This window comes from Oryzias latipes, chromosome 23, assembly GCF_002234675.1.
Source record: "Oryzias latipes chromosome 23, ASM223467v1".
NCBI lineage: Eukaryota > Metazoa > Chordata > Actinopteri > Beloniformes > Adrianichthyidae > Oryzias > Oryzias latipes.
This window is the reverse complement of record NC_019881.2, coordinates 1,613,931-1,641,081: the sequence shown is the minus strand read 5'-3', so window position 1 is coordinate 1,641,081 and position 27,151 is coordinate 1,613,931. Positions and strand designations below refer to the sequence as shown.

At 43.7% G+C, this 27,151-nt stretch overlaps 1 protein-coding gene across 9 annotated transcripts in view; it reads right to left on the bottom strand.

The window, feature by feature from the left end:
* Positions 1-26,609, bottom strand: part of LOC101158652 (lymphoid-restricted membrane protein) — a 44,539-nt gene extending 17,930 nt beyond the window's left edge. For 3 of the 9 annotated variants that reach the window (XM_023952294.1, XM_023952296.1, XM_023952295.1), the window contains exons 1-20: positions 24,462-24,702; positions 21,570-22,261; positions 20,810-20,917; positions 19,107-19,287; positions 16,768-16,829; positions 15,782-15,857; positions 15,486-15,644; positions 15,294-15,411; positions 12,941-12,991; positions 12,776-12,853; positions 12,564-12,620; positions 10,783-10,842; positions 9,977-10,041; positions 9,792-9,885; positions 8,980-9,114; positions 7,486-7,587; positions 5,760-5,911; positions 5,063-5,174; positions 2,181-2,436; positions 1,499-1,539 (exon numbers count right to left, since the gene is read on the bottom strand). In XM_023952294.1, the coding sequence (XP_023808062.1) occupies positions 1,499-1,539; positions 2,181-2,436; positions 5,063-5,174; positions 5,760-5,911; positions 7,486-7,587; positions 8,980-9,114; positions 9,792-9,885; positions 9,977-10,041; positions 10,783-10,842; positions 12,564-12,620; positions 12,776-12,853; positions 12,941-12,991; positions 15,294-15,411; positions 15,486-15,644; positions 15,782-15,857; positions 16,768-16,829; positions 19,107-19,287; positions 20,810-20,917; positions 21,570-22,221 (2,559 nt within the window). In that variant the 5' untranslated portion in view covers positions 22,222-22,261; positions 24,462-24,702. Of the gene's footprint in view, positions 1-1,498; positions 1,540-2,180; positions 2,437-5,062; positions 5,175-5,759; positions 5,912-7,485; positions 7,588-8,979; positions 9,115-9,791; positions 9,886-9,976; positions 10,042-10,782; positions 10,843-12,563; positions 12,621-12,775; positions 12,854-12,940; positions 12,992-15,293; positions 15,412-15,485; positions 15,645-15,781; positions 15,858-16,767; positions 16,830-19,106; positions 19,288-20,809; positions 20,918-21,569; positions 22,262-23,355; positions 23,385-24,461; positions 24,707-26,531 lie in introns of those variants that run through there. The other 6 variants (XM_023952287.1, XM_023952293.1, XM_023952288.1 and 3 more) reach the window with 5 other exon arrangements.
* Between the last annotated feature and the right edge of the window lie 542 nt (positions 26,610-27,151).

The window sequence follows — 27,151 nt, the reverse complement described above, 5'->3', positions numbered from 1 at the left end:
AAACTATGTCCTGTTTTTTTGGGCTGTGGCTAAAAACGGCATCACCATAATTCAGAAGATAAAGGTTGACCTTTAAATTCTGTCTGAACTTTGAATGAAATGCGCTTTGCTGCTTACAGTGAAGTCATTTCCATATCCGGTTTTTGTTTTCCTTTCTCAGAAAAATGTAAATGTGTTTGAACATCAGATTCTTTTCTCTGCATCCTCCCTCTGCTTATTTCTGTCTCCAGCATTTGCTTACCAAATAGCTGCCGGGCTGTCATGAGTCACGGCTGAGCGCCGGCTGCAGAGCAAACATGCATGCATGTTCTAAAGATGGAGCAGCGCTCAGGCGCTTCTTCATCCATGTTTGCATTTTTATGTCCCAGTCCAATCAGCTTTTTAGCCATTTTTAAAAGCGTTCTCAGTGGTCTTTTCATTAGGATTACGTGGCTTTTAGCCCAAATAAAAAACTTCTTCTTTTAGAACATAGTTTCTATGGAGCAGCAGGAACTGTTGGCGTGATATGAAACCACTCCCACCTCCGTTTACTCTCTCCCTCCAGCTTACAGCCCCTCACATCAGCAACACAAAATGGTGACCAACATGGTATCTATCTATTTTAGATAGATCCAGTTCTGATCCAGATTCCAGCTCAGACCAGGAAAACAAAGCCGTTCATGGATCTGTTGGTCTGCAGGAGGATGATCAGAAAGGGGGCGGAGCAGAGAGTTTGTGGCCCCGCCCAGAGTATTTTCTACATCAAAATAAGGCTCATTGTTTTTCCGTCTGCCCCTGATTTGAACGATAAATACTCAGAAGTGCAGGTTTAATCTTAATTTTCTTTATATGTTTACTTCAGCCTCCAGAACACGTTAAAAATAACAAAAATACCATTTTCACCGTTTTTTTTAAGGAAAAGTCTCAAACGGTTAACCCTTCTATTTTCCAATTATATTAAAATATATTCCTCACAGGTGATTAAGTGGAATTCTGATTTAACGGTACGTTGGGAATTACAGCATGAAGGGGTTCAAGGTTTTTTTGACAAATCTAAAAATCTACAAACTCCTGCCTGCAGTTGGTGTTTAATCACAGAAGTGACACAAAAAAGGATCTTCAAGAGAAAAATGCTTCAGTCTGGAGCTTTACTCTGAAAAACTGCAACAGATGCAGGATTATGCTGTAAAAATCAGATGCAGCTTTGAAATAAGAACCTTTCTGTGAACTCTTTCACAGAAAGAGAGTTTGCTCAAAGGCACTAAAGCAATAGTCAGGGAGCAGAGTCATTTGATTTGATGAATGAATATTTTCTGAACTTAATTGTTGGATTGAAATGTTGAGTTTATCCAATTAAAACATAAGTTGATGCTAAACTTGAAAAACTCAAACTTATCCAGAGGATTTGGTTGGTTTGTTTTGGCCGTTTAAGCTTAAAAAAAAATGCAGTTCGCAGGTTAAAAAATGAAGCGTCCTCAGAAGAAAAGGATGTTTAAACGATGGAGCGGCTGTCTCGTACCTGCAAAGGTTGATGGTTCACCTCTGGCTCTGCGTCTGAAACAAAACGATTGGAAACGGTTACCGTGAGCGAACAAGGCTTCTGACCACAGAAACAAAGAGACCGAATCAGGCGGGTCGTTCTGAAGAAAAGCTTTGATCTCAGGGTTGATGGTTCAAACCTCATCATTACCATAATAAGGAAAGGGGGAGGCAGGCGTTAATGAGCCTCTCACGCCTTTGTTTTGGGTTTCTGTGCCTCCATCCGTTGAGGCAGACGGGAATGAGGATTACAGCCTCAGACCGCTGCAGCTGTCCTTAAAAGGTTTTCCCAGCAGTCTCTGCTCCTCCACCTTTGGAGCCCCAAACCGGAGGCGCCGTAGAAGGCAGCAGCGAGGCGCTGCTGCCTTCTACGGCGTCCATACGGAAGATAATTACCGACCCACAATCCTCTCTTTTAGGTCACCGGTGCTATTAAAGCATTTATCTGAAGGTTAAAGTCAAAAAACGACAAAAATGTGTTTGTTTTACTAAACACTTGATGCAAATAAGTTCATTTGATCCGTTTGGCTGCTTCACAGATAAAAGCTGATCCTCTGAGCATCAAATATTCCACAAAATTATGCAAATAATAAACATTTGTATTGAATAGATCGTTAACAAGAAAATCCGTACTGATTCTTAATCAAGTTTTCGCTTCTCACCTCGATCGTCTTCCACAGAGGCCTGAACAGCAGGAGCTGCCAGGAGGACAGCAGACAGAGGAGTTGAGGAGTCCCTCTCTTCCTCTTCCTCCTTCTCCTCTTCCTCGTCACACCTGTCAGGCGGTTTTCCTGCAGCTTCTGGCCGGCTGTTGGACATTTCCCTCTCCTGGGCTCCACAGTTAGACTCTGCCGGTTCGTTCTTCAGGAAGTCTTGGAGGGCAAACTCCTCCTCCTCCCAGTCCAAGTCTTCTAGAAGCTTTAAGGAAGACACGACAGGTCAAACTTCAGAACACCTGAAGCTGCAGGTGAGTGTACCCACATGTAAAGAAACCGCCTCAAACCTAAGAACCATTTTCACACACTGTAAGACGCATTAAGCGGGTCAAAAGAGTCCGATTTAGGTCCGTCTGTCACTACAGTAGAGTAGAAAGTATTTGATCCCTGGCTGATTTAGTGACTTGTATAAATGTATTAGTATTTCACTGAGGAAAATGAGTATTTGATCCCTTTATCCAACAGCATGTCATACTTGGTGGCAAAGCCTTAGTTTGCAGGCACAGCCGTCAAACGTCTGATGTAGTCAAACACAAGGTTAACACGCATATCGGGGGGATTTTGGCCCACAGATCCTCTTGATCAATAAGGTTGGTGGGCTGTTGCTTAGCAACTCGGACCGTCAGCTTTCTCCATAGATTTTCAATTGGATGGAGGTCCAGAGTGGGTGGGCCACTGCATGACCTTAGCATGGTTCCTCTTTGTTGCCTTTGCTGTCCGCTTTGGGTCATCGTCATGTTGGAAGAGCCAGCCGCGGCCCGTTTTCAGCTTCCCAGCAGAGGGGAGGAGCTTGTCTCTCAGGACTGATGCACTGCAGCAGCCCTGTGCCCCCAAACCATGATGTTTCCACCTCCATGTTTGCCGGTGAGAACAGTGTTCCTCTGATCATAGGCAGCACTCTTCTCCCTCCTCACATGACGAGTAGAGTTTAGGCCAAATAGTTGGATTCTGGTCTGGTCTGACCACAGAACCTTCTCCCAATCACTTTGTGCATCCTTGAGGTGATCTTTGGCATTCTTCAGGCGAGCCTCCACATGTGCCTTCTGAAGCAGGGGTACCTTTGGGGCACTGCAGGATTTTAAAGTGCTGCCAATTGTTTTCATGGTGGCTGTGGTCCCAGCTGCCTTGTGGTCATCCACTACCTCCTGCTGTGTGGTCGCAGGTCGGTTTCTCACTGTTCTCGTGATCATTGCCGCCCCACGCGGTGAAATCCTCTGTGGACCACCAGACCGAGGTCTGTTGATGGTCATGTTGTTCTACTCCTCACAATTGCACCAATGGTTGTTCCTTTAATAAATCAGCATCATGCTAATGTTTCTGTAGCCCATTCCAGGTTTGTGCAGGTCAACACTCCCGTCTCTGAGGGGGAGAGGGTTCTTTGGTCTAACCCGTGTTGGAGGGTCTGATTCTGGGAACAGGTGTCTTTCATTCAGGTAACAAGTTGATTGGGAGAGTCTGACTGGTTGGGGAAAGCCAGAACTCCTAATGCTTACTAGGGGGTCAAATACTCATTTCCCTCAGAGAAATACTAATATATTTGTACAAGTTCTTTAAAGTTCTTTTCTGGATTTTCCTTTAGATATTCCGTCTCTCCATGTTCGAATACATCTACCGTTAAAAGTGTAGAATGATCATGTCTGTATCAGAGGGCAAACCTACTAAATCAGCCAGGGATCAAATACTTTTTACCCTCACTGCACATGCTGGCCACGAAAGAAGCGTTAGCCGCATTACAGGCGTTAGAAACGTTAGCCAACCTGTTAGCAACACATAGAAAAACAGACGGATACCACTAAACCAAACATTAGTGGGGAGATGATCACTCCAAGCATTGACTGTGAATGAGAACTGCCAGTGTGATGTCACTAAATCATTCAGGTTCAGTTCCGTCGCCATTTTCTCGTGATGTCTGCTGCCATGTTGGACCCTGACCGCGATCGGTCTGTGACGTCTGAGTCTGCATTTCTGTGGCAACCGCTCTCTCCACTCAGGAGTGACCATATTAGAAAGCCACACCCCTTCTATTGAAAGCAGTCTCAGGAGAATCTGTCAATCAAACCCTTTGATTGTCCGACGAGAGGCCACCGACCTTTATTGAGGCGATTGGTCGGCTCATAGTTGGAATAAATTGCGCAAAACTATCATTAAAAAAGGCTGAAAAAGAATGTGTCAGGAATGTAGCAGATCAGGAATGATCATCCCGACAAATAAAACGACTGACTAACAGCTGTTTAGGTCTCTATTGAAGTCTGTTGGGTTTCGGCGTTTTGGGACCAGCAGCTACTTCCTGTTTTCAACGCGAAGGGGGAGGGGTCACTCAGTTCACTTCTCATACGCTCTCAACCCTGTTAGTAGCACATTAACACAGAGTTGGCGTGTTCACAATAACATCCAGAGAAACATCTCAAAGTGGCTTCCACATCAGTGACAACAAGCAGAAGGAATCCACCCATCAAGCTCAACGGACTGTTAGGCGCAACGACTTACAAAAAAATGAAATTGAATTAGGGCTCCTGGGTGCACCTTATGGTGTGGAAAACATGGTCGCTAAGATAACCGCCATCATTTGACTGAACACTTGGATCAAAATGAAAATGTTTTGCTCCCAAAGCTTCATTTTCTGAAAAGCGGTGCTGCGTGAAGCCGACGCATGAATACATGCATGAAGGTCTGTGTGGGAACACGCCAACTCGCTCGCGCTGGAACCTCTGCAGCTTCTCCATCTGAGATCTGCGTCACGGCTGCCGATCTGCAGCAGTCACCAACAAAGCCCCCCCCACTACATTCATAGCTTGATTTTGTTGCAAATGCTTCCTTTTCTGTCAAACCTCTTCCTCTGGTTCTGGAGTCTGGCAGGAAACCTCGGTGCCGTCCGGGGGGGCCTTCAGCCGCTCCAGCTCCTCGCACAGCTGCCGCTTCTGGCTCTCCTGCTCCTGCACCCTGCAGAGACACAATCCTCATCAACTTCAGAAAGAAAACACGCAACAAAACAACAAACCAGAGGCGCCGAGCGGTCAATCCAAAGGCCATTCCAGGAGGGCTAACTGTACCCCGTCCGCAGGCCCATGCAGTGTCCCATTCCGTTTCCCAGGGTGACGGTCGATTCTGTCTGGAGCTTCAGCCCTAAGATTCTAGAATTATCAGCACTTTTAAAGCTGAACTGAAGTCCCAAACTCTAGAAAAAGGACGATCCAGAAAGCCGTTTTGCCTCTGTGGGTCAGAAAACACAGAAGAAAACGCCGTTCCGGAGTGAGAGGGAACGTCCAGCTCGTCTGGTCAGACGCTGCACCAGTTTGGACCTTTTATAGGTGTGTGAACACGCGCCTCAGAGTAGAATCCAGAAAAGGCTCTGGACTTACTGAAGCGAGTCTTGAGAGGTGAGCGAGGCCTGTATCTGCCTAAAGGCCTCCTCCTCTGTCAGTGCAGTCAGCAGGGAGAGCTGGACCTCACACGGGTGGGTGTCACTCAGGGACACACTTTTGTTTAGTACTAAATAGGGAAACGTATTTGATGCCATCTACTCACTTGACTGACAGGTGGAGGATCTCCGTGCGGGACCTCCTCATGTTGCTGGCCGTTTTGATCAGCTCCTTCTCTAATGAGTCCGTGTACCCGGCCAGCTGGTCCAGGCTGGCGGCCCAGTCCGCTCTGCGGGCGTCCAGCTCGGCCCGCACTGTCTATGGGTGGGAAAGAGGCGGAGGGTCAGCCGGTCGCCCGCTTGTGGTTACGGTCCGCTCCGAACACCCCGACAGAAAACCCTTTCAGCGGCATCCCTGCGAGTTCCCGCGGCCGCCGCATTCCGTCTCATTTGATGCGTTAAATCCTGTATGTTGGTGCTAATGAATGCAAAGCGGCGACCGGGGAGGGGAGGGGTGGGAGAAGTGGCGGAGGAGGGGAGTGGGCCGCGTTGACAGTGCAGAGTAAACGGCACAGATCAGAGTTAGTTATGTAAGTGGCTTCTCTGGAGGAGAAACGGTGGGTGGAAAGGAGAGAAAAAGCAGAGAGAGAGTAAGGAAGAATGCAACATGTGGAGAGAGAGAGGGGGGGGGGGTGACTGAGCTCACTTTATATAAATCTGTGATTCACGCTAGAAAAAAACAACAAAAAACACAAAAACATCACCTGCATCACTTTGTTTTGGTGCCAGACTTTTCACTTTAAAACGACAGGTACCGTCCACTCATCGGCCACTTTAGTAGGACCCTAAGGTGGTACTGGGTTGGACCCCCTTTTGTCTTCACAACCGCCTTAATTCTTGGTGGATCCGATTCAACAAGGTTCTGGAAACATTCCTCAGACTTTGGTCCATGTTGACATGACAGCATCACAGTTGCTGCACATTTGTCGGCTGAACATCCATGATGCTGGTCTCCCGTTCCACCACATCCCAAAGGTTCTCTATGGGGTTCTGGTGACTGTGGAGGCCGTTTGAGTCCAGAGAACTCATCGTCATGTTCTAGAAACCAGTCAGAGATGATTCCAGCTCTATGACATGGAGCCTTATCCTGCTGGAAGTAGCATCAGAAGATGGTCCACTGTGGTCATGACACCACCACCACCAGCCTGAACGAAGCAGGATGGATCCATGCTCTCATGTTGTTGACCCCAAATTCTGACCTTACCATCTGAATGTGGCAGCAGAAATGGAGACTCATCAGACCAGACAAGGTTTTTCCATCTTCTATGGTCCAGTTTTGGTGAGTCTGTGTGAATTGTAGCCTCAGTTTCCTGCTCTTAGCTGACAGCAGTGGTACCCGGTGTGGTCTTCTGCTGCTGTAGTCCATCTGCCTCCAGGTTGGACGTGTTGTTCTTTCAGAGATGCTCTTCTGCAGACCTCGGTTGGAACCAGAGGTTCTTTGAGTTCCTGTTGTCTTTCTATCAGCTAGAACCAGTCTGACCTCTGACCTCTGGGATCAACAAGACATTTCTACCCACAGAACTGCTGCTCACTGGATATTTTCTCTTTTAAAGACCATTCTCTGTAAACCCTAGAGAAGGTTGTGGGTGAAAATCCCAGTAGATCAGCAGTTTCTACAATCACATGACCATCTGGCACCAACAACCACATTCAGTCACTTCAATCACCTTTCTTCCTCATTCTGATCTCGGTTTGAACAGCAGCAGGACGTCTGGACCACGTCTACATGCATCGAGATGCTGCCGTATGATTGGTCGAGTTGTGTTAACGAGTGTTACTGAACTGTAAACATAAACAATCTAAACAAATGTTGAACCTTAAAGAGGCTCTGACCTGCAGACGAGGGTCCACGCCGCTGCCCGCCGTTGAGTTCTCTCCCAAAAAGCTCCCAACAGTGGAAACAACAGAGCAGCTTTCTTCTTCCAAATCCTTTTTCTAGAAGAGAAGAAATTCTTAAAGATAAATCCAGAAATACAAGCAAACTCCAAAGTCACAAACGTGTCAAACTCCTGGTTTTTCTGTCTAAATACCAAATCCTTCAGGCATCCGAACCCACTGATAAATTAATGACAAAACTTTGATTCTGTAACTTTTTACTCAAAATCCAACTAGAACAAAACTTTAAAACAATCATGACTGAATAAATAATCAATTTCTCTTCATCATGGACATTTTTTTATTGACATTTACTTTACTTGGTTTTGGCCACAGATGTTTGGCAAATGTTATATTTTCTCTACTTCTGTATGATGTCTTAAAAGGTAAAAGTGACTATTAAAAACAGAAAATGACAGAAGACAACACTTCAACGCTTTTTACTTTGATGTCATTGATAAAAAACATTCTGACACGAAGACGAGCCGTTTAGATCCAGCTGGATGGAAATCTGAGCGAGCTGAATTCTGCTGACCTTCTACTTTATTGGTGTGTAAAAAAAAGCACCTGTGACTAATTCAGAGCGTCATTAATCTCAGATGTGAGCATTTGGGAATTTATGTAAATGAACAAATTTTTTAAAAAGAATTAAATAAACCCCTTTTTGGAAGAGTGAACATAGAGGAGAGCATTTTTAAAAGCTCTTTCCACAAAAAAAAAGGAAACGAGCAGATCTGCTGAAGGAGGTAGAGTTTGTTCTGATCAGAACGTTTCATTAAAGTCCTAAACAAAGAAGTCTTTGAAGTCCTCATAAGCCCCTCCCACTGCAGCAAAACACTCATGTGAAGCAGAAGAACTGCAGTAACTAACTGAGGCGATAAAAGGAAAGTTGCTGTTGGACTTGCATGCCCCCACGCAGTTCCTCCAGACTGAAGATCAGCCTGTTCTCTGCTAAAAACAGAGACCTTCTACTTAAATCAAAGGACGGAACAACATGTCAGAACTTCAAAACCAGCTGGAAGCAGAAGGCGATTCTTTGTTGGCAAGTGTTTCATTGAAAAAAATAGTTTATGCTAAAGTGAGACCTGACAACAGTTTCCAGCTCACCGTGACCACCAAATAATAAAACAATGTCCCACCAAGGGTAACATCTGCCCCACATCCTGGTTCAGGTCATGAGTGCAAAGGCCCACAAATGACCCTCAAGATGTGCAGAAGTTGCAGCTCCTCTCTGAGACGGCAGGAGGCAGGGATGAGTGGGGCTGGGGCCCCCATGACGGAGGCCGAGCCTCACTTGCCTCACCTGACCGCACGTCGCGGCCCGGTGTGACCACAGCATGAAACCCTCAATGCAACCTCCGGGTCTGACTCCCATCCCTCCAATCACTTTGACTGCAAACATCAGCACTTTGATATCAAAGCTCAGAAGTTGAACTAATCTGGGAGAGTTACCATCTTGTTGAGGAGGTTTCTGAACTCCAGAGCCGTGTGTTCGGGGTCGGGTCCCTGCAGGAGCAGCAGCACCTCCCTGTCCAGCGTCTCGTCCAAAGCAGAGGCCTGACTCGTCGCTGCCGACAGATGAGGAGCCTGGAAGACCAGAGCAGGAGTTGGGCTTCAGGGAACCAGATTTCTTTAATATTCTTTCCCTCAGAGTCCTCTGTGACGCTTGAACCACAGGAGGAGGTTCGATGCTGATGGAGGGAATCTTCGGAGAAACTTGACGACTAAAACAACAAAACCAGGGAAAGTTGCATAGATAGAAAACAGAGTTTCTAGGTTTATTCTGGTTGCTAATATGATCACAGTTGACCTTCAGTGGTCATCTGCCTTTTGCTGTGGTGTTTCTATGTTTTACTAATCCAGAACTCTTGAGAAAAACTTCCTGCAGAGATGGCTCCACATTCTTCCTCTGCATAGGGCGACATTTATCTTGTTTGGAATCACCTTTTTTTTTTAAAAATCTGTTCTATCTTAAAGTCTCTCTTGATATTTTAAAGCTGGAAGGTTCCTGCTAGAGTTTAGCCAGACGTTTCTCGTCCTTCGCTTGGTCTTAATGTAGAATCCTCCCCTTTCCAGCACTGACTGACGTTCGTCTGGCGTCTTCCTCCAGCTCTAATCAGCGCCATCACAGGTTTGTTTGGGTTCAAACCCCAACAAATGGGTTTTGCAGGCGGCGTGACTAATATCAGTGGAGCGAGGAATGAGAGGAGATGCAGTAAAGTCAAAGTGAGGCAGAAGGTGGCGAGGAGCAGTGAGGTGCTGACCTCCAGTGGCGACTGTGCCAACGCCAGCTCCGTCTGCAGGGATCCGGAGCTGCTCTGATTCAGCCTGTAGGCTCCACACAGAGACAGGCTGGACCTGGGAGCAACCGGAGGAAAAGACAAATAATTCACCCGTTTGAGACACAAGTTCTTCAAGAACACGTAGAATCTGTTCTTCTGGAATTTACCCTGCCAGGTCTGGAAGGATCATCTGCATCTGGTTCTCCAGTTTGCTCTTTTCCGTCCTCAGCAGCTGGAGGCCACAACACACAACCCAACAGCCGTCACTCAAACATGAGAGCAGGAGCTCTACGGACGGGCGTCTTCCCATCAACCCTTTGGGCAACAAGGCAGCTGCTGCTGCTGCTGCTGCTGCTGCTTTGTGTCCCAGAGTCAAACCTCAAACCTGTTCTGCTGCCCTAAACTGTTTTAAAGGTTTCTCACCAAGAACAAGCAACTCAAACAGACAAAAAAACCCACATAAAACTCAACACAACCCTTTGCTGTAATGTTTTTCACTGTAAAACTCTTTATGCTGCTGTTGGAATAAAAAGCTCAATTCCCTCCCTTTTTTGCAGACATCATTCATGTTCAGTCCTTATCTTGTAAGTCAATAGATCTACATTTTTCTCCCTTCAAACTGCTTTCTACCAGTTTTTAGGAAATACTTTCCTGCAGTCTGCTAACAATTTGTCAACTTAGTGTCCATCTTATTTATTGCAGTTAAAACCACAAAACAGGACGTAAATGTTTTATTATTATTATTACGGCATCCGAAAAGTACGATTTTAGGACCACCTCAGTTTACAGAAGAATGGTCTGCATAAAAAACTCAAAGCAGAACTTCCTGCTCAGATTTTGATTAAAGAAACAAGCAGCAGTTTGGATTTGGAGTTAAACCAAAAAAAAACAACAGTTTTTTTGGCTTAAAGGAAAAAGAAAGAAAAAGTAAAACAGCAAACGAGAGCAGTGGGACGCTGACGCACAGCCTGACCTGTGTGATGGCCGTGTACTCCTCTATTGTGGCCTTCAGCTCCTCCACCTGCCGGTCCCTCTGTGGGAGGAAACAGATTTATGTTTGTAAAATAACAAGACAAAGAAAGACAATTCACGTACGTGGATAGGAAGAGACAACATGAAGGCAGTCAAAGGCCCAACAATGACCCGTTCTGTGGGCCGTTTCCACTGGCCTAACATAAAAACGGCTGCCATTGCTAGGATTATAGTCCAACGCCACCAAAAGATTTCTAATTCTTTTGTTTTTTAAAGGTTGAATTGTTTTTCTGCTATGTTTTCCCATTTTGGAAGCTTTCACCCCTCAACACCGGAGATGTAGCCGCCACCACCCAAAGAGCAGACGCTCTGTGACACACCAGAAGGTCTCTGACCGTTTCTGTGGCTTTTCATTGCAGCTTTGCAGCAAACAACACTAAAGCAAAGTGTTGCATGGCAGCAGAAAGCCTCTTTTCCTCACCACAGAATCGGCTGATTTACACTAAAGAGTTCTGACATTGAAAAGAAGGCAGTGTCAAAGGGTTTGGAAGGTGCAGTGTGACGCTGTTCAGGTCAAGAGTGCATCAAGGATGTCATTGAACCAACAACAAGAGTTGACTGGTAACTATGTGGAGGGAAAAAGAAGTGGGAATATACAATTCAGCTGCTTCCTGCTTCTCTTCAAGCTCTTTCGTTGGTAGAATTTGTCAAACTATACATCGCACCTCAGGAAAAATTATGCAGACCTAAACTCAGAAAAATTTGATAATCATAAACAAGATTTAAATTCTTTTGTTTGTCTTCTTTAGTTGGTTTGTTGGGATTGCTTGAATTAAAGCAATCCATCCGTCTTCTAAGCCCGTTATGTCACTTTCAGGGTCACTGAGCCCATCGTGGGTGAAGGTAGGCCCTGAAAATGATTCTAGTAACTGCTATAACAAAGTCTGTAAAGCGATTCCCAAAGCTTTACTTCATCTTATTCATAATAAATATTACAAAACAATACAATCCCAGAGCGGCCCATTACTGATTTCCCCATGAGAGATAAAAATGCAACAATAAATCAGAAACTCGAACCTTTAAACAAAAAATGTTCTGCAACTTTAGTACAAACAATAGACGCGACCTAATCCCCCCCCCGATAGACAAAACATTTTCAAAATACCCACTTGTACCTAAAATGAAAGAAACGCATTTTAAAATAATATGAAGAATTTACCCGGTTGGAGATTTTTTACATAAAAGATTCAATCCGAACCATTTATTTTCTGTTTATCTGAAACTTTAGAACATTTATTACATAGTTGCAACCAGATAAACATATTCTGGAATAATATTCACTCAAAGCTTTCAATTTTCCCTCTTTTTTTCTTTACCTGATGTTCTCTTCTTTATGGAAAATCTGGACGTTTCTCATGTCATCAGTCCTGTTTTGTGTAAACACTTTTATTTATGTACATGAAAAAACACACGTCCTTTGTTTGGTATTCTTGACATTTATGTTTCTGATTATTGTAAGTGCCTTAAATGAATTTCAAACAAAAACAAGAAAACTACAGTAATTTATCAAAATATATCAACACTATTGTTATGTTAAATTTGCTCACCCTAACTTTGTTTGTATGTAGAGAGATGCCATTTGAATCTACTGAAAAAGTTTTTAAGGAACACGTGTTCTGATATTCTGAAGCATAAATCTAAAGACTTTTTTTAATAAAAAGGATTTAAATCACCTTTTCTAAATAATTGTGATTATGTACTGTAAACAGCAAAGACCCTCACCTCCAGAATTGCAGATTCCTTTTCATGAAGACTGACATCCAGGGCATGAATCTGTACCTGAAAGGAACAAAAGAGAAACTTTACTTAACAATATTGTGGTAATAATATAAAAATAGTTGATGGAATAAACTTCACAGGTAGGTCATAGAAAAAAGACAGGTAAGGTGTAAAATCACAGAATAAAGTAAAATAAAGTGCAACAATCCAAATACCTGAAGGTCAGCATTAACATCACACAGCTCCTTTATCCTCTTTTGAAGCTCGTCTGTCTCCATGGTGATCTTAAAGTTCTGAGGAAAGAATTAAAAACCTAAACAGTTGCTCTGGCAGAAAGAATTGACAGGACTGTTGCAGGAAATCAGCTTGTGAGGGAATACCTCATCCTGAAGGGAGGAAATCTTTGCAATCAGACTCTGGTTCTCTCTTTCCTGAAAGGGAATCACAGAACAGAATTTAGGTTTTTTGAAACTTAACTTTCAAATGTTTACCAACATCATTTATGTTAAATTGTTTAAAAAAAAAAAGATCTTTGATTTCATCTTTGATTATCCTTGCATTTTTTGGTGTAGCACCTGCAGAATTCAAACACAACAGAACCCACTGACATGTCGGGGGGAGCACCCCAGGGTTCCATTCTTGGACCACTGGTTTGTAATATGTACACCTCTGGATTATATAAATGCACACTCATAATTTATCAGTTATGCAGATGATATGCGGTTTTACACAAGCATGTCACTCATTGAGCACAGACCTAGGGGGCCCTGGTCTATGGTAATCACAATCAAAGGAGGTGTGAATAGATTGTGGGTCATCAAAAATAAAGAAATATGGGGACATTTTTTTTAAATTGCCGTCAGCCAATCATCTTCCTCGCTGTAAAGTATATCCCCTGATTGACATGCAGAACGGCCGATCGAACATCCTCTCTCACTGCACATCTGTATTCCACCAAACAGAGAAGTTTGAATTTCTCCTAAATTTTCGGATTCCTAGCAGATAATGGAGATGCTAGCGTGCCTCATGTTCTGACCTGAGGTCAGTCACTCAGAAAGAACCGTGAACAGAACGCACATGGAAGGTTTCTGTTGACGGCACACCGATAACATGACAAACCTGGAACTCACGGGTCCAATTAAACAAGAAAAACAAATGACGGAGGAACTTTTAATCATGTTTTCATCTGACAGATTCATCTCGCCGCTATGCGTATCAGCCAGTTCTAGATTACACAGCGGAGAAACCTCACACTTAATGCCATTTTGTTCTCAACGCCCTAAAGCCAGGAGTGGAGGTTTTTATTATAAGTGACCCCAATATGGGTACCCTCATCGGCCGTTCAAACAAACCTACGCCCCTAATTATGCAAAAGATAATAAGATAAGAACAGTTCATTAAAAAGAAACTCCAATTTAAAAAAAAATAACACAATGAACCTTAGGAAATGCTGGCAGAATGCTGAAGCTATTTACATTTTTAGACATAAAATGGGAGATTACTAAGCTTCCAATGGTCGTTGGAGGAACTGCAACATTTGGTACTTTGGAGTTTTGGTTCATATTTACAACTGGATGTGGAGGTTTGGTGAAGAGAAGCTTCATTTCTGAAGCCCAATTCCTTTTTCCCTAAAGCAAAGACAAGACTAAAAGCAGAGAAGACCAGGCAGAAAGTTACTGATGGTTCTCTTGAAAAAAGCTAAATTACAGCCTCATCCCCCGCAGGCCCTGGAAAGGCCTTCTGATCGATCCTAAACACTGCTGCCAGTTTTTTTAAATCAAGAACAAGGAGAATGTCTCGTCTCTTCTTCAGCTCCTACATTGACAACCTCTACATTTTTTCAAACCTAAGACGGCTTTAACATGTTGGGAGCAGTCGGCAGTCCCAAATGACTGTATAAGAGCACTGGACTGAGCGGGTGTGACGTCATTCCATTGAAAATGGTTCACATGCGGCTCCAACCAAATGAAGTCCATTCAGTTACCATTTCTTCACCATATTGGAGCCAGACAACGTCAGTCAGCAGAGATTCGGTCCAAGTCATTGTTTCTATGACAACCACTCTAGCCAATCAGGAATGAGCTTTTGGAAATCCACACCCCTTCCACTTGAAATCGTTCAAACGTTCAACAAGACCCTCTACTTTGATGAAGCCATCAGGTTAGCCGGCTTATAACTTATGAAAAAATATTATGAAAAAAACTTTATCAAGAAGATAAAAAAGGTGTCGGAGCAAGAATAGTTATTCTAAAAATAGAATGACTTGGTAACAGCCGTTTATGTCAGATCTCCTGGGGATTTTGCGGGAACTTCCTATTTGGCCAGCTTCCAAAATGATCTCAACTATCTCCCATTTAAAACATCGCCTTGCTTTACCTTCAAAACTCAAACACTCCAGTTTACCGTCTTGATAATTCTCCTTTCAGTTATTTTATCCAAATGTTTTTGTAATATTTGCTGAAACTGCACAGAACAGTAACATTGGTGAGTGTGCATAGAGCCAAAGTCTGGGTCTTATTAGAAGTGGCTACAGCTTTGCTTTGAGCTCACTGAAAGTCACAAACTGCAAATGCAAAAAGATAGAAAGTTTGAGGTTAACCAGCCACATTGGGTCCGTTAAGGCTGGTTAACTTTGTCATTTGCTTGCAAACACATTTATCTCGATTAAAACCACAAACCAGTGAAACTGAACTAAACATAATAGTTGGGGTTCCGAGTCACGAGACGACTGACCACATGCTTGCTGCGCGCAGAGGCTCGAGCTCTTCCTTCCTCGGTGCAGCTCAGCGTGGCCTTCATCTCCTCCACCTCCTCCTCCAGCAGCTTCTCTTTCTGAGCCATCTGCTGGTTTCTGCATCACAGAACAAACTGCATTCGTGAACGCCAGCATGCCTGAAGAGACGGGGCAGGCTGGGAGCTTCTTACATCCTCGCCTGCGAGCGTAGCTCCTCATTTTCCTCAGCAAGCTTCTGGTTGCTCTCCTCCATGGCCTCCACCACCTGCTTCAGCCTCCTGACCTCCTCCTGGAGCTTCTGGTTGCTCATTTGGAGATCAGCAACACAGTACACCAGCTCTGATGTCTCACTGAGGGAAGACGTTCCAACTTTTACACAAAGCGCTCTGCCATTTACAACCAAGCTCATCTTAAAGCGTCTTACAAAGGATGTATAAAGCAAACCTATCGTCTAGGGCTGAATTGCACAAACAAGAAAAAAACCTACAATTCTACTTTGGACGGCTCCCCTCCAAAGGCCTCCAAGCTTCCTGAGGTCATATTTAGCAGCATGGACTTCCTGTCTAAAAAAAACAGAATAAATACAAAATATTTAGGACTGTATAGATGGGTGCTTGGTGTGGATGTGTGGAATAAGTGGAAACAGGTTTCTGAGAGAACAGATATGATGTCATCTGCTGAGAGGATTCTGTTTCAACTAGGGTTTGGCACAAACTCCTTTGTGAACAGGTAGTTTGTTTGAATAAACTCCTCTATGAACAGGTAGTTTGTTTGAATAAACTCTGAACAGGTGGTGTGTTTGAATAAACTCCTCTGTGAACAGGTAGTTTGTTTGAATAAACTCTGAACAGGTGGTGTGTTTGAATAAACTCCTCTGTGAACAGGTAGTTTGTTTGAATAAACTCTGAACAGGTGGTGTGTTTGAATAAACTCCTCTGTCAACAGGTAGAGTGTTTGAATAAACTCGTGTTTGAGGTTAAACTTTATTTTTATGACACGGGCATAATGTATCCAGCATATTTTTCAAATGAGGCAACGTGTCACACGTCAGTAGCGTCTAGTTCATGAACACGTTGTTGGACGAGCAGCAGCAAGTCTGACGCGTGTCTAAAGAAAGGAGGCGGAGGTGACTTTAAACTGTATTCAGTGAGAGTTGCTCAAAAGTGCAACTTGTATGATATTTTTCTTTATTATTGTACATTTTTTGGCTGCTGTGATCTGTACTGTACTCTGAAGTGACTTGCAGTAGGAATAAATGGTAATAGTAAACATAAATCTTTTAAGTCGGCTGCATTGAGTCCATCTCTTTAAAGCTTCTGCCCTATAGGTGAGGCTCACAGTCAGCTGTTAAGTGAACATCATAGTTAGATCAAATATTTACCCATTTAACCCCGGAGGTGACCTAAGCTGCTGCAATATATTTATTTCCCTTCAGGCCTTTAAATAGACTTAAAGATTGATATGAGAAAATACCTGGCACACCGTCTCTCACTTTCACAGAGTCTTCGTGGGTAATATCGTCAGATTCCTCCTCACTGAAAAACAAAAAACAGAAACATAATTTTAAAGACTGTTTTGGTGTTTTTAATAACATTTGAGATAATCTAATATTTGAGACTTGGAGAAAGGTTAAAAGGATTTTTTAGATTGTTACCAAGAAGCCTAGATCAGTCCAATCCAATTACCCATCCTAGGGTAATTGATCAGAGGCAGAACAGTCAGAGGTGGAAACTGTGTCGGCGCTTAGTTCACCACAGGAGAAATGTCAACCACAGCCACACAAAAGCCTCATTCAACTTAAAAGGCTTACCATGCTATTCTACAGTAAACTATATCCACGTATATAATCATATATTACCGTTGGCACAACACAAAATGATTTTTTTAAATGAAATTGTTATTTTCCTGAACTCTTTTCCAAACCAGAAGAAAGACTACTCGACCTCTGAGGTTCCGCCTTTCGCTCCTTGTGGGTGTCGCCCATTCTATGATGTCATTTGTGCAATAAATTCATATTTGTTCAAAGTTAAAGACCTGCTCCAGTGAAGATGGTGTTTTTAAGATGTTCTTGTAGCATTTTTCTGAGGATGCAGGACACGTATTAAGAAAATGAAGCTCAAAATGACATTTCTGAGTATTCCTCTAAATTGTTGTGAATCAGGAGCAGAAGCTTCTTTGGAAAAAGATTTGGAGAAATTGTAGAAATTACATTGGGGGGGGGGGGCACGCGATTCCTGCTCCGCTCCATTCTGATGCATCCCCTTGCAGACGACTAGATCCATGTTTGGTTTTGTATTCCTCGTCTGAGCCGACATCTGGCTCAAAACTGTACGGCGGGATCGCTAGCGGAAGAGTGTGTAGACAGAGAGCTCTCACCAACGGGGAGGGGACTGTTCCAGGCCAACGGTTTGCCCACGACTCAGAAGTAAATTTCTAATGAACGACTTCTGCTCTGCAGGAACTATGTCCTAGACCAGTGTTTTTCAACCTTTTCTGAGCCACAGCACACTTTAACCTTAAAAAAAATCCCGCGGCACACCAGCATCCAAAAATTTAAAAAAAGGAGAAACTCATAGTCTGTATTGATCTACAGCCCCTCCACAATCTCACATGCATTTTTGAGATAATTGTTGCAGAAAAAGCTGGAAACTGCAGCTGTTTTTTTCTAAAAGATTCAATAAAAGTTAAGTTAGAAGATTTAAAAACAGTTTGATGTGTGTTCGTTGGTTTCAAGACGTCTAACGACAGATCTCCTTGTGCCCTGTCACTCTCACAACCCAATGCATCATGGGAGATGTAGTGCATAAAACGGCCGGAGATCGGTTTTCAGAGCTTCATTGTTTTGTTCACTTGTTCCACGGTCTGATACCGGATTCTGCGGAAAGCTACACCGCTAAAGACGAGCTTTAGCTGGTATTTTTGTTAGAACTGAGAGACTTTACGAGCTAAATCGGGACAAGGAAGTGAAGACTTTAACCACTTCTGATTGGTCAGACTGATGACATGTGATTAAGCCCCTCAAGAATGATTGGTGGAGACAGTCAAAGGGACGGGACTTTTCCCAAATACAGCCGGAGCTGCAGCTGAATCGCGGTACAGTCATTCTTATCAAAATGTCTTTAATAAAATAAAATAAACGCAAAGAAAAAGTATTTTACGATCTTTTATATTCCTAACTACTCAGTGTTTTATCAGGGCCTGTTTGGATGAACACAGAGCTGAAATCCTGGAGATGGGAAATGTTTTTAGATCAGTTAATGAGGGCAATTTCCCACGGCACACTGGTTGAAAAACACTGTCCTAGAAGATGATGCAGGTTTTTGGATTTGGGCTAAAAACTGCATCATCGTGAGTAAAAGACCAAAGGCAACGCTTTTCATTATAGATCAAAAGATGATCAGCGGGGACTTTAAATAGAAAGAATTTTCTTTGGAAATTCAAAATAGTGGAAGCAAATGGATGTCCAGCTCACTGAATGGGTTTAAATCTTCTTAAAAACCCAGAACTTTCTTCAACAGCAGCTCCCAATTTCAACCAAACGTTACTTTTTTCTTCTTAAAAAAGAAAAAAAAAAGAAAAAAAAGTTTGAAACGTTAGAAAAAGAAAATCTAAAAACTTGGGTGCAGCAGTGACGGACATCCATAGATCTGTCAGGCAACAAAACATACAGATGCTAGAAAGGCAAACACTTAAAAATACTGATAAGAACTCCCATTTCAAAAAACATTTGAAAACTTTTGAGTTAACGTCCCTCAAACCCAAAACTAGACGTTAGCTGGGAGTAAATGTACAGACTCCGTGTCAGCGAGTACCCGTGATTGCGGCAGTCGTCGATCCACTCCCTCATGACGGCGTGGTACGTGTCCAGGTCGATGGAGACGTCTTTGCGTTCGGGGTCCAGCATGTTGCAGAGTTCCTCCAGGCCGCTGTCCTCCGAGCTGCGGCTGGTCGTGTGCCGCAAGTAATCCACGATGTGAGACACGTACACTTTACCTGAGACGGGAAACCAGCCCAGTTACAGGTCAGAATCCTCAGGAAATACTTGGGTTAGAAGATCTTCAGAGACTTGATTCACAAAGAAAAGGAATCCTAGAAGTTCCTCTCGGTGACCAGAAATTCTTAGAATTTTCACTTTTTCTGGGAGAATTTCCCTAAATTTATAGCTTATTCAGTGCAAAGATAAAAACCACCTCTGAAACATTAAATGCTGGATTTGATTTATTTTTCACATTTTCTTAACAGTAACTTAATCCCCAGCCTTTGGCCCCCGGGGAGCAGCCTTCGGGCCACTGGTCTAGACCAACAAGATCCCTCAGAGGGATCCTCCACATCAGTGACTGATCCCTCTCAGTGAACGGGTCGCTGCAATGGGATCTCCTGGGTCTGGCTCTTGGTTTAGATCGGGGGGGGGGTCCTGTGGTTGTGTACTGTGAATATGTTTTTGTATGAAGCACTTTGGGTGCCAAAGTTGTAAAAGTGCTGCACGATTTGATTTGATTTAGACCAACAGCTGCATCGGCTGAGCTCTGCTCTGCATTTAGGGGGTAATGGGAGACAGTAGTGCAGGTGTGAGGGGCGCCAATAGCAACAAAGAGAGTAAGCTAGCATTAATAATAATAATAATAATAATAATAATGGATTGGATTTATCTGCGCTTTTCAAGACACCCAAAGCGCTTCCATTGTGTCCATTATTCATTCACTCCTCATTCATACTTGTGGTGGTAGCTACTGTTGTAGCCACAGCTGCCCTGGGGCAGACTGACAGAGGCGTGGCTGCCATTTCGCGCCTACGGCCCCTCTGACCATCACCGGGATCATTCATGCGCATTCACACACCAGTGGAGCCACACTGGAGGCAAGGAGGGTGAAGTGTCTTGCCCAAGGACACAACGACATTTTGGCTGGTGGGAGCGGGGATCGAACCGCCAACCCTTCGATCATTGGACGACCCGCTCAACCACCTGAGCCACTGTCGCCCATTAGGGAACACTTTGTTTTCATGGAACGCGTAAACAGATAACTAGATAAAGAAGAGTATGGAGAAATCTCTAGGAGCTCATATTAAACATAACATACAGGTTGATTGCTTTAAAAGATCACTAATTTGATTTTTGAATGGTATATGGTAGCCTTTGTGCCATCTTGTGGGTCCAGATGACCCCACTCCCAACGTTAACGTGCAGAGGCACGTTAAAAATAAGCTCTCAGTCTATGAAGGGTCAAACACGCCTCCTAACCCACAGAAGTGTGTTTTCTACATTAAAAAATGTTTATTCTGTCATTTCTAAAATCCTTTTCAGGCCAAAACTGCCAGCGGAGATATTTATGGACAGAATTTGTCAGAGTCGTGTGACGTTCTCTACGGTTTCATTAAAGATAACATCTCAGCAGTTTCCAGCTGCATCTTAGACAAACTTCAGAAAAAATAAACTTCCAACCAACAAAAGAGGAATTGAACTACAGTCTGAGCAGCATCCGGTTTAGACAGACTGTCCGAGCTTCTGAGGGCGTACCTCTGCGCTGGGTGTCACAGGCGTGGAAAATGGTGTCCAGCAGATTCTCCTCACAGATCAGGCTGATTTCTGCCATGCCAGTTCCATTCTCAGAGGCGACGGACGTTCCTGGAGGAACGAACGCAGCACAAACACAAAGGAGTGAAGTGTGCAGCAGAGCGAGCACATGACTGTGTTTCCTTCAGGGAAGCAGCTTTAGCAAACACCATCACTGCTCTGCAGAAACCGCCGGTCGCTTCATTCTTTACCCTCTGATTACAAACAATTCCTAAAACATTAACAGGAAAATAAAGGAAGTTGGAGGAGAAGTACTTTTATTGGACTTTTATTGGACATAAAAATGTATGCCATGCTAATACTGAACACTAGTTAGGCAAATATTTGAGGAAAAAACTGAATCAATTAAGAAATAAAAAATCATTCAACAGATTTTACTATAAAAACATTTAAAACTGCGACTGCTGTTATTCTGTCGGTGAATGTTATTCTCCTCTGGTGACTTTAACGTCTCACTTTTCATAAACCGCTGGATCCCTTTCGGGGTCACAGGGTTGCTGGGACCTGTGGGGTGACGGCGGGTCGCCAGTCTGTGGCGGGACACACAACCCCTCCCACACACACCAGGGACATTTAGAACCCGGTTTACCTGAGAGGCATGTTTTTGGACTGTGGGGGGGGGCACGCTTACCGAAGCAGCGGGACTGAACCAAAAGGTTTTAGGACAGAAATGTTCAGACTAGAATGTTGGCGGGACTCATACCTCCGTCTCCCATGGACAGCCTCTTCACCACGAGAGCGGGGTAGGGCAGCTCGCCCTCAGATGCCCCGGCAGGGCAGAAGTTCAGGTCGTAGGAGAAATTGCTCTGACTTGGCGTGAAAGTACGACACAGGTGGGGGCTGGGAGTTGCTCCGCTGCTCTCAGACTGCTCCTCCTGGGGTCCCCTGGTGAAGGTGAAGTAAGGCGAGTCCTGAGGCTGGGTGGAGGGCGTGGAGTGGTTCCTCTGCCACGTCCTGGTTTGCCTTAAATCGCCCCCTTCCCCCCGATGTCTCTCCCCCAGGGTGCTGGTGATGGTGTACGTGACGTTAGCGGGGGTGGCGCGGTGGTGCGTGGGGGTGCAGGGCGGGTTATAGTGACCGGCGCCGCTCCTCTGGGACGCCACGGAGCTGGGCATCCCCATGCTCCTGCTGCCCCGCCCCTCGCCGTCTCCGTGGCACGCCCCTTTCTTCAGGATGGCCTCCAGGTTGCTCCTCAGGCTGCACTGCGGGCTGTCGTAGCTGCTGGAGGACAGCTTGGGGATCTGGAAAGGCGAGTTGGGTTCTCGGTCACCGCGCCACTGGATGGTCTGGAGTTTTCGGCAGATGCTGTCCACGGGGTTGTGACGGCGCGGCGGCTGAGGCGTGCAGCAGTCCATGGTGCTGGGGGTCGGCCCGCGGGGGAGCAGAGGCTGCAGTCTAGGAAAAGAGTAGAACGACTGACGGACCGTCCATCCACAGCTGCAGCTGAAAAGCATCTGGAGCGTCCATCGTTGGGCCTCTGGAGGATCCCACACCTGGATGCTGGCGGGACCGCGGCAGCTTCAAATGTGCTGCTTTGTGATGGTCATCTGTCTAGCAGAAACTTTCCTCATTCTACCTTCACCAACCGGTGTGTATCTGAATCCGCTCCAGATCTAACACTACGATGATCAGGCTTAGGTTTGAGTCTGTCCAACGCATTGAACGTTTTTCAGCAGCAGAGAGATTCTCTGTCTGTCGTATATTAATTGAAAATGTCTGCCGAATAATGTGGAACTTCCTTTTGGAGTTTTTCCTGTAGTTGACTCCCCAGGAAAACCAATCATGATCTTTTTGGCACCGTTTGCGTAATTATTTGGAAAACACTGTATGACGGACATGTCCAGATCTGTCTCAAATTTGACCATCAACAGCAGTGTTGCCTTTATTTTGAAAGAGTTCACCGTCTTTCCGTCTTGCTCACCTTATTGCTTGATAAAGAGTGAATGTGTTCATGGTTATCAATTACTGATAGAAATTGTTTCTTGAGCCATATTTAATGACCAGAGCTCTTCAGTCAAACTACTTGCAGGATTTGTTCCTTTGAAATAAACTTTGCTTCAACTAAACAAATGAAAGTTTTAATATTTGATTGAATACTTATTTCCTTGGTGAATGACTACGCTACACGCAGGATAACGCCCTTGGCAGTGTCCGTTACATCTACAGACTCTGTCTTTGGGTCGTCCACTTCTCGTTATCGCCTACAGAACATTCAGCAACCGGCTGTCTAACGTTACCAGGATAAAGTTGATCAAACAGCGGATTCACACTCATTAACTACAGAATACTACTTTCTGTTATTTATCTGTCGCACCTTAAATATTTGGACGAGGCTGAAGTCGGGCTCTGATTTTTTTTGGGTCCACTCTGACCATTTTGGATTAAGGACATCCTATATCACATTTGTATGGTTTCTACACGAAATCTAGTGTAAAAATAAAGTTTAAAGCAGCTGCAGATCATTAAAAGAAGATGAAGACAAACTTTACCTTCACAAGTTAAAGGAATCTGGAAGCCACTGAAAAAAGAAATAAGTAAATAAATCAGACGGCCGCTTCAGCCTCGTGCAGCTCGGTCCGTGAAATGATCCGTCATTAAACTGGTCCGTGGCCTGAAGGGTTGGAGACCACAGGTCTATGGTCATTCCAAATTCTAAATTCTGTATCAGGAAACCAAATACACATAGAAACCATGCTTATGTAGCACTTTACCTTTGTATTCAACTGATCAGTTCTGTTAACTAAGTATTCCAAAACTTTAAGAAAGTCGATTCACAGCAACACATTTTTAAGGTCAGACTGAAAACATGGAGTTACTGGAACTTGTCTTAAAACGGAGCCTGTGTGTACCTCTGAATCCGGAAAGTCATCGGTTTCGTTTTATAAAATTACCCACCTTATAAAAAGGTCAGAAATTATTATCTCAAAAGAACGGCTACTTTTTGAAGAGAAGTTCATGTTGGGATTGGGAATAATATACTGCTTCCATTAGTTTACCTGTTCAATCAGCTGATGAGTAAAAACATTCTGATTTAAGGAACATTTGCTCATTTTCCACATTAACATAACAGGGTCATGACTTTTGTTCTCATTAACTTCAGTCACATGTTGGAATATTCTTCATCAAATGAAAATACTTGATTGAATGTAATACTAATGAGGGGATGTTGGGGCCAGGTTCTGGGTTATTCAAGTCTATTTTTTAATATAACTTTCTTTTGAAATGAACACTAAACTCTTCATTTATGATTATCCAAAAATAACTTAAATATAAAACCGTTCAGTTCATGTTTCCCCTTAACTTTTCCCTCACTGCCAAACACTTCAGCTGCTAAATTAGCTAAAAAATAAAATAAAATAAAACTTATCGAAATTACGCCTTTAAAGCTAAAATTACGACACAATTTCGAGAAATACTTTTAATTGGGTCCAATACCCAGTTTTAAGAACTTTTGTTTAAGTTGGCACTTTACATTTAGTACAGGAAATAATAATGAAAACCCAAACGCTTGTGTTTCCTCAATTAACTCAATGACGAAAACACCTGACCGCCGTGAAACAGCCGTGAAAGCGCAGAAAATCCGTTTTTTTTTTACCTTTTAACTCCAGAAGAGCAAATATCCGCCGTCAAATGTTTGACCCAATTCTCAGTTGAAGAGCGCGAGCGTCGAGCACGCGCGGATGATTGATTTTAATCCTGAGAAAGACAACTACCCCTGGCTGCAGCCTGCAGAATTGCTCAACGGGTCAACACTGCCTCCCCGTGGTTGAACTGGGACATTAAACCCACAAAAGGTCATTTCCAGTCCCACTCTCAAGGAAACAGTCTTTAACATGTTCTTGTGGCATTATTCTGATGATGGAGGACAAAAAGGCTTAAAATTGTATTTCCGAGTATTTCTGCATTCACACTGCTGTGAATCAACACAAAAAAGAGTTTACTGTATTTTCTCTACTATAGGCTGCACTGGACTATAAAGTGCACCTGGCCTGTTTTCCAATTTATACAGCAGTTTGAAATATATAAGGTAAATATATAAGGTGCACTTAACTCTAAGGTGCATTAAGTGAGACAAAAGGGTCAGAGATAACTCTAGAACTTGTTTGTATCTCATTATATGTTAGTTACATTAGAAGAGTTAGTCGGCTTAGACAAGTCAGTCACCTTAGAAGAGTTAGCCGCATTAGAAGAGTTAGCCGCATTAGAAGAGCGTTAGCGTATTCACAATCCTGTAGCTCCCAACCATCTTTGCAACACATAAAAAGACTGATACCACTATAACAAACTTTACTGTGACTACGCTAACTCCCAATCTCGCTAGCAAAACATTAAAAAAAAACACAGTCCAACACTGCTACACGTTAGCTGCGTTAGCATATTTACGCCAACACCAACATTTCTTGCAGCAGAATTAATCCATAAATAAGGGGCTTCAGATTATAAAACACACTGAAATTTTTTGAAAAATAGCAAGACTTTTAGGTTCACCTTCTAAATATAGGGAATGTGATCATATTTGTGACATAGAAAATACGCTGTGCGGGCCACAAGCCCCATTCTGATGCATCCACTTGTAAATGACTAGATCCATGTACGTCTTGTTTTCCTCGTCTGAGATACTATTTGGCTCAAATGTACGGTTGGATGGCTATAAAATTGCTTTCCATGCTAGTGTTGTGTCTGGGGCGTGAGAGGCTGTAAGTTAGTGGGAGAGCATGTAAACAGAGAACTCCCAGCAGCAGGCAGGGGACGTTTGGTTGCCGTTGCTCGGTGTCAACCGTCCCGTTCACAACTCAGAGGTGATTTTTGAATGAACTATTGTGGCTTGCAGAAACTACGTCCTTTAAAAAAACCGACAGGTTTTTGAATTTTGCCTAAAAACGGCATAATAATAATTAAAAGCCCGCTGGGAAGGCTTTTACAATAGATCAAAATTTATCGGAGTGGGCCTTAAAAAGGTCAAAACGTTGACTTGTTGTTGAGTTTTATTTTTAGCTTATTAGGTGAGAAACTTTATTTCCAGATGAGTTTGTGCTTTTATAACAAGAATGCGTTGACTTACAGCTTTAGATTAACTTCCAAACAAGGAGCGTAGATTATTAAATGTCTGTTTTTTTGGTGTCAGTAGAAACGTTTCCAAGAAAGCAGTCTGTAAGCACTTTACCCTAAAGCACGTTCACACACACTTTATCCCACGATCACAATCTGCTGCTCTGTCTTTACGTTTTTATTTACTCACTCATTTGTATATTTTAACTTTAAAATCTATGGACTAAAGTAGAGTTATTTTAGGTCATTCGTCGTTTCCATTGAATCTAGACCGCATTAACATGCGTTCCACTAAATTTCCATTTAGTTTTTCTATTTTTATTTCCATCCCTGACTTTCATACATTCTTTCAAACACCTGGAAAGCACCATAGTCGTCGTTGTGCATCCATTGACGAAAAAGGAAATCCTGATAGACGAGGCTCCTTCAAAACCAATTAGAAATACAAGTAAAGACAGGCTCAGTCACATGTCTGCAGGGTCTTCTTGGTCCTTTTCTGAGTCACTCAAACTGGCTTCTGTCAATCAAATACAAGACCTCCATGGTGAACTAAAACCTAAATGGCTTTGAGGTGAGTTTGATTTGTTCACCTCGTCATCTAAAGCTGTGCTCTTACCCTCCAAAGCCTCTCCAAGTGTAGCATTTTGATGATTCGATGGCTCCCCGACACTCAGAAATGCCCCCCGTTGACCCGTTTGGGAGATGTTGGGGCGTTCATGTCGAGGGGCCTCGAGGGCCTCTATGGAAGGTCCCGTTACCGTGACAACAAGCAGGTAAAAGCTAATCCGAAGAAAAGACAGGTCTTGGTAAAGTCCACTTGTTGCCACACGTCCTGTGAGGTTTCTATTTATTTCTGAGCTCCATCTGCAGCACCGACGCCTCCATCCTGGCGTCTGTCTGGACGGGTCGTGTGAGCACGCCAAGTGCAGTCTTCCACTTGTCCTCCTCTTGCTCCGGTGCAACCCGCTCAGCACAATCCACTTTCCCAGCTCACGCTAAGTCGCTGGAGCGGTGCCTGTTTTCTGACCCTGATTGTCTGAGCAGGAGACAGCAGGCTCAGATGGAGATTAGACAGGACATGTGCAGACGCACTCACACACGGGACGGGGCTGGCTTTTCATTTCTTGTACGTAGAAATGACCAGGAAAGACAGTTTTTATTTTATTTTATTCAAATTCTTGTGAATCAAGAGCAGACAAAAAAACATTTCTTTTACCTGTCCAGTCCAACAGCTGA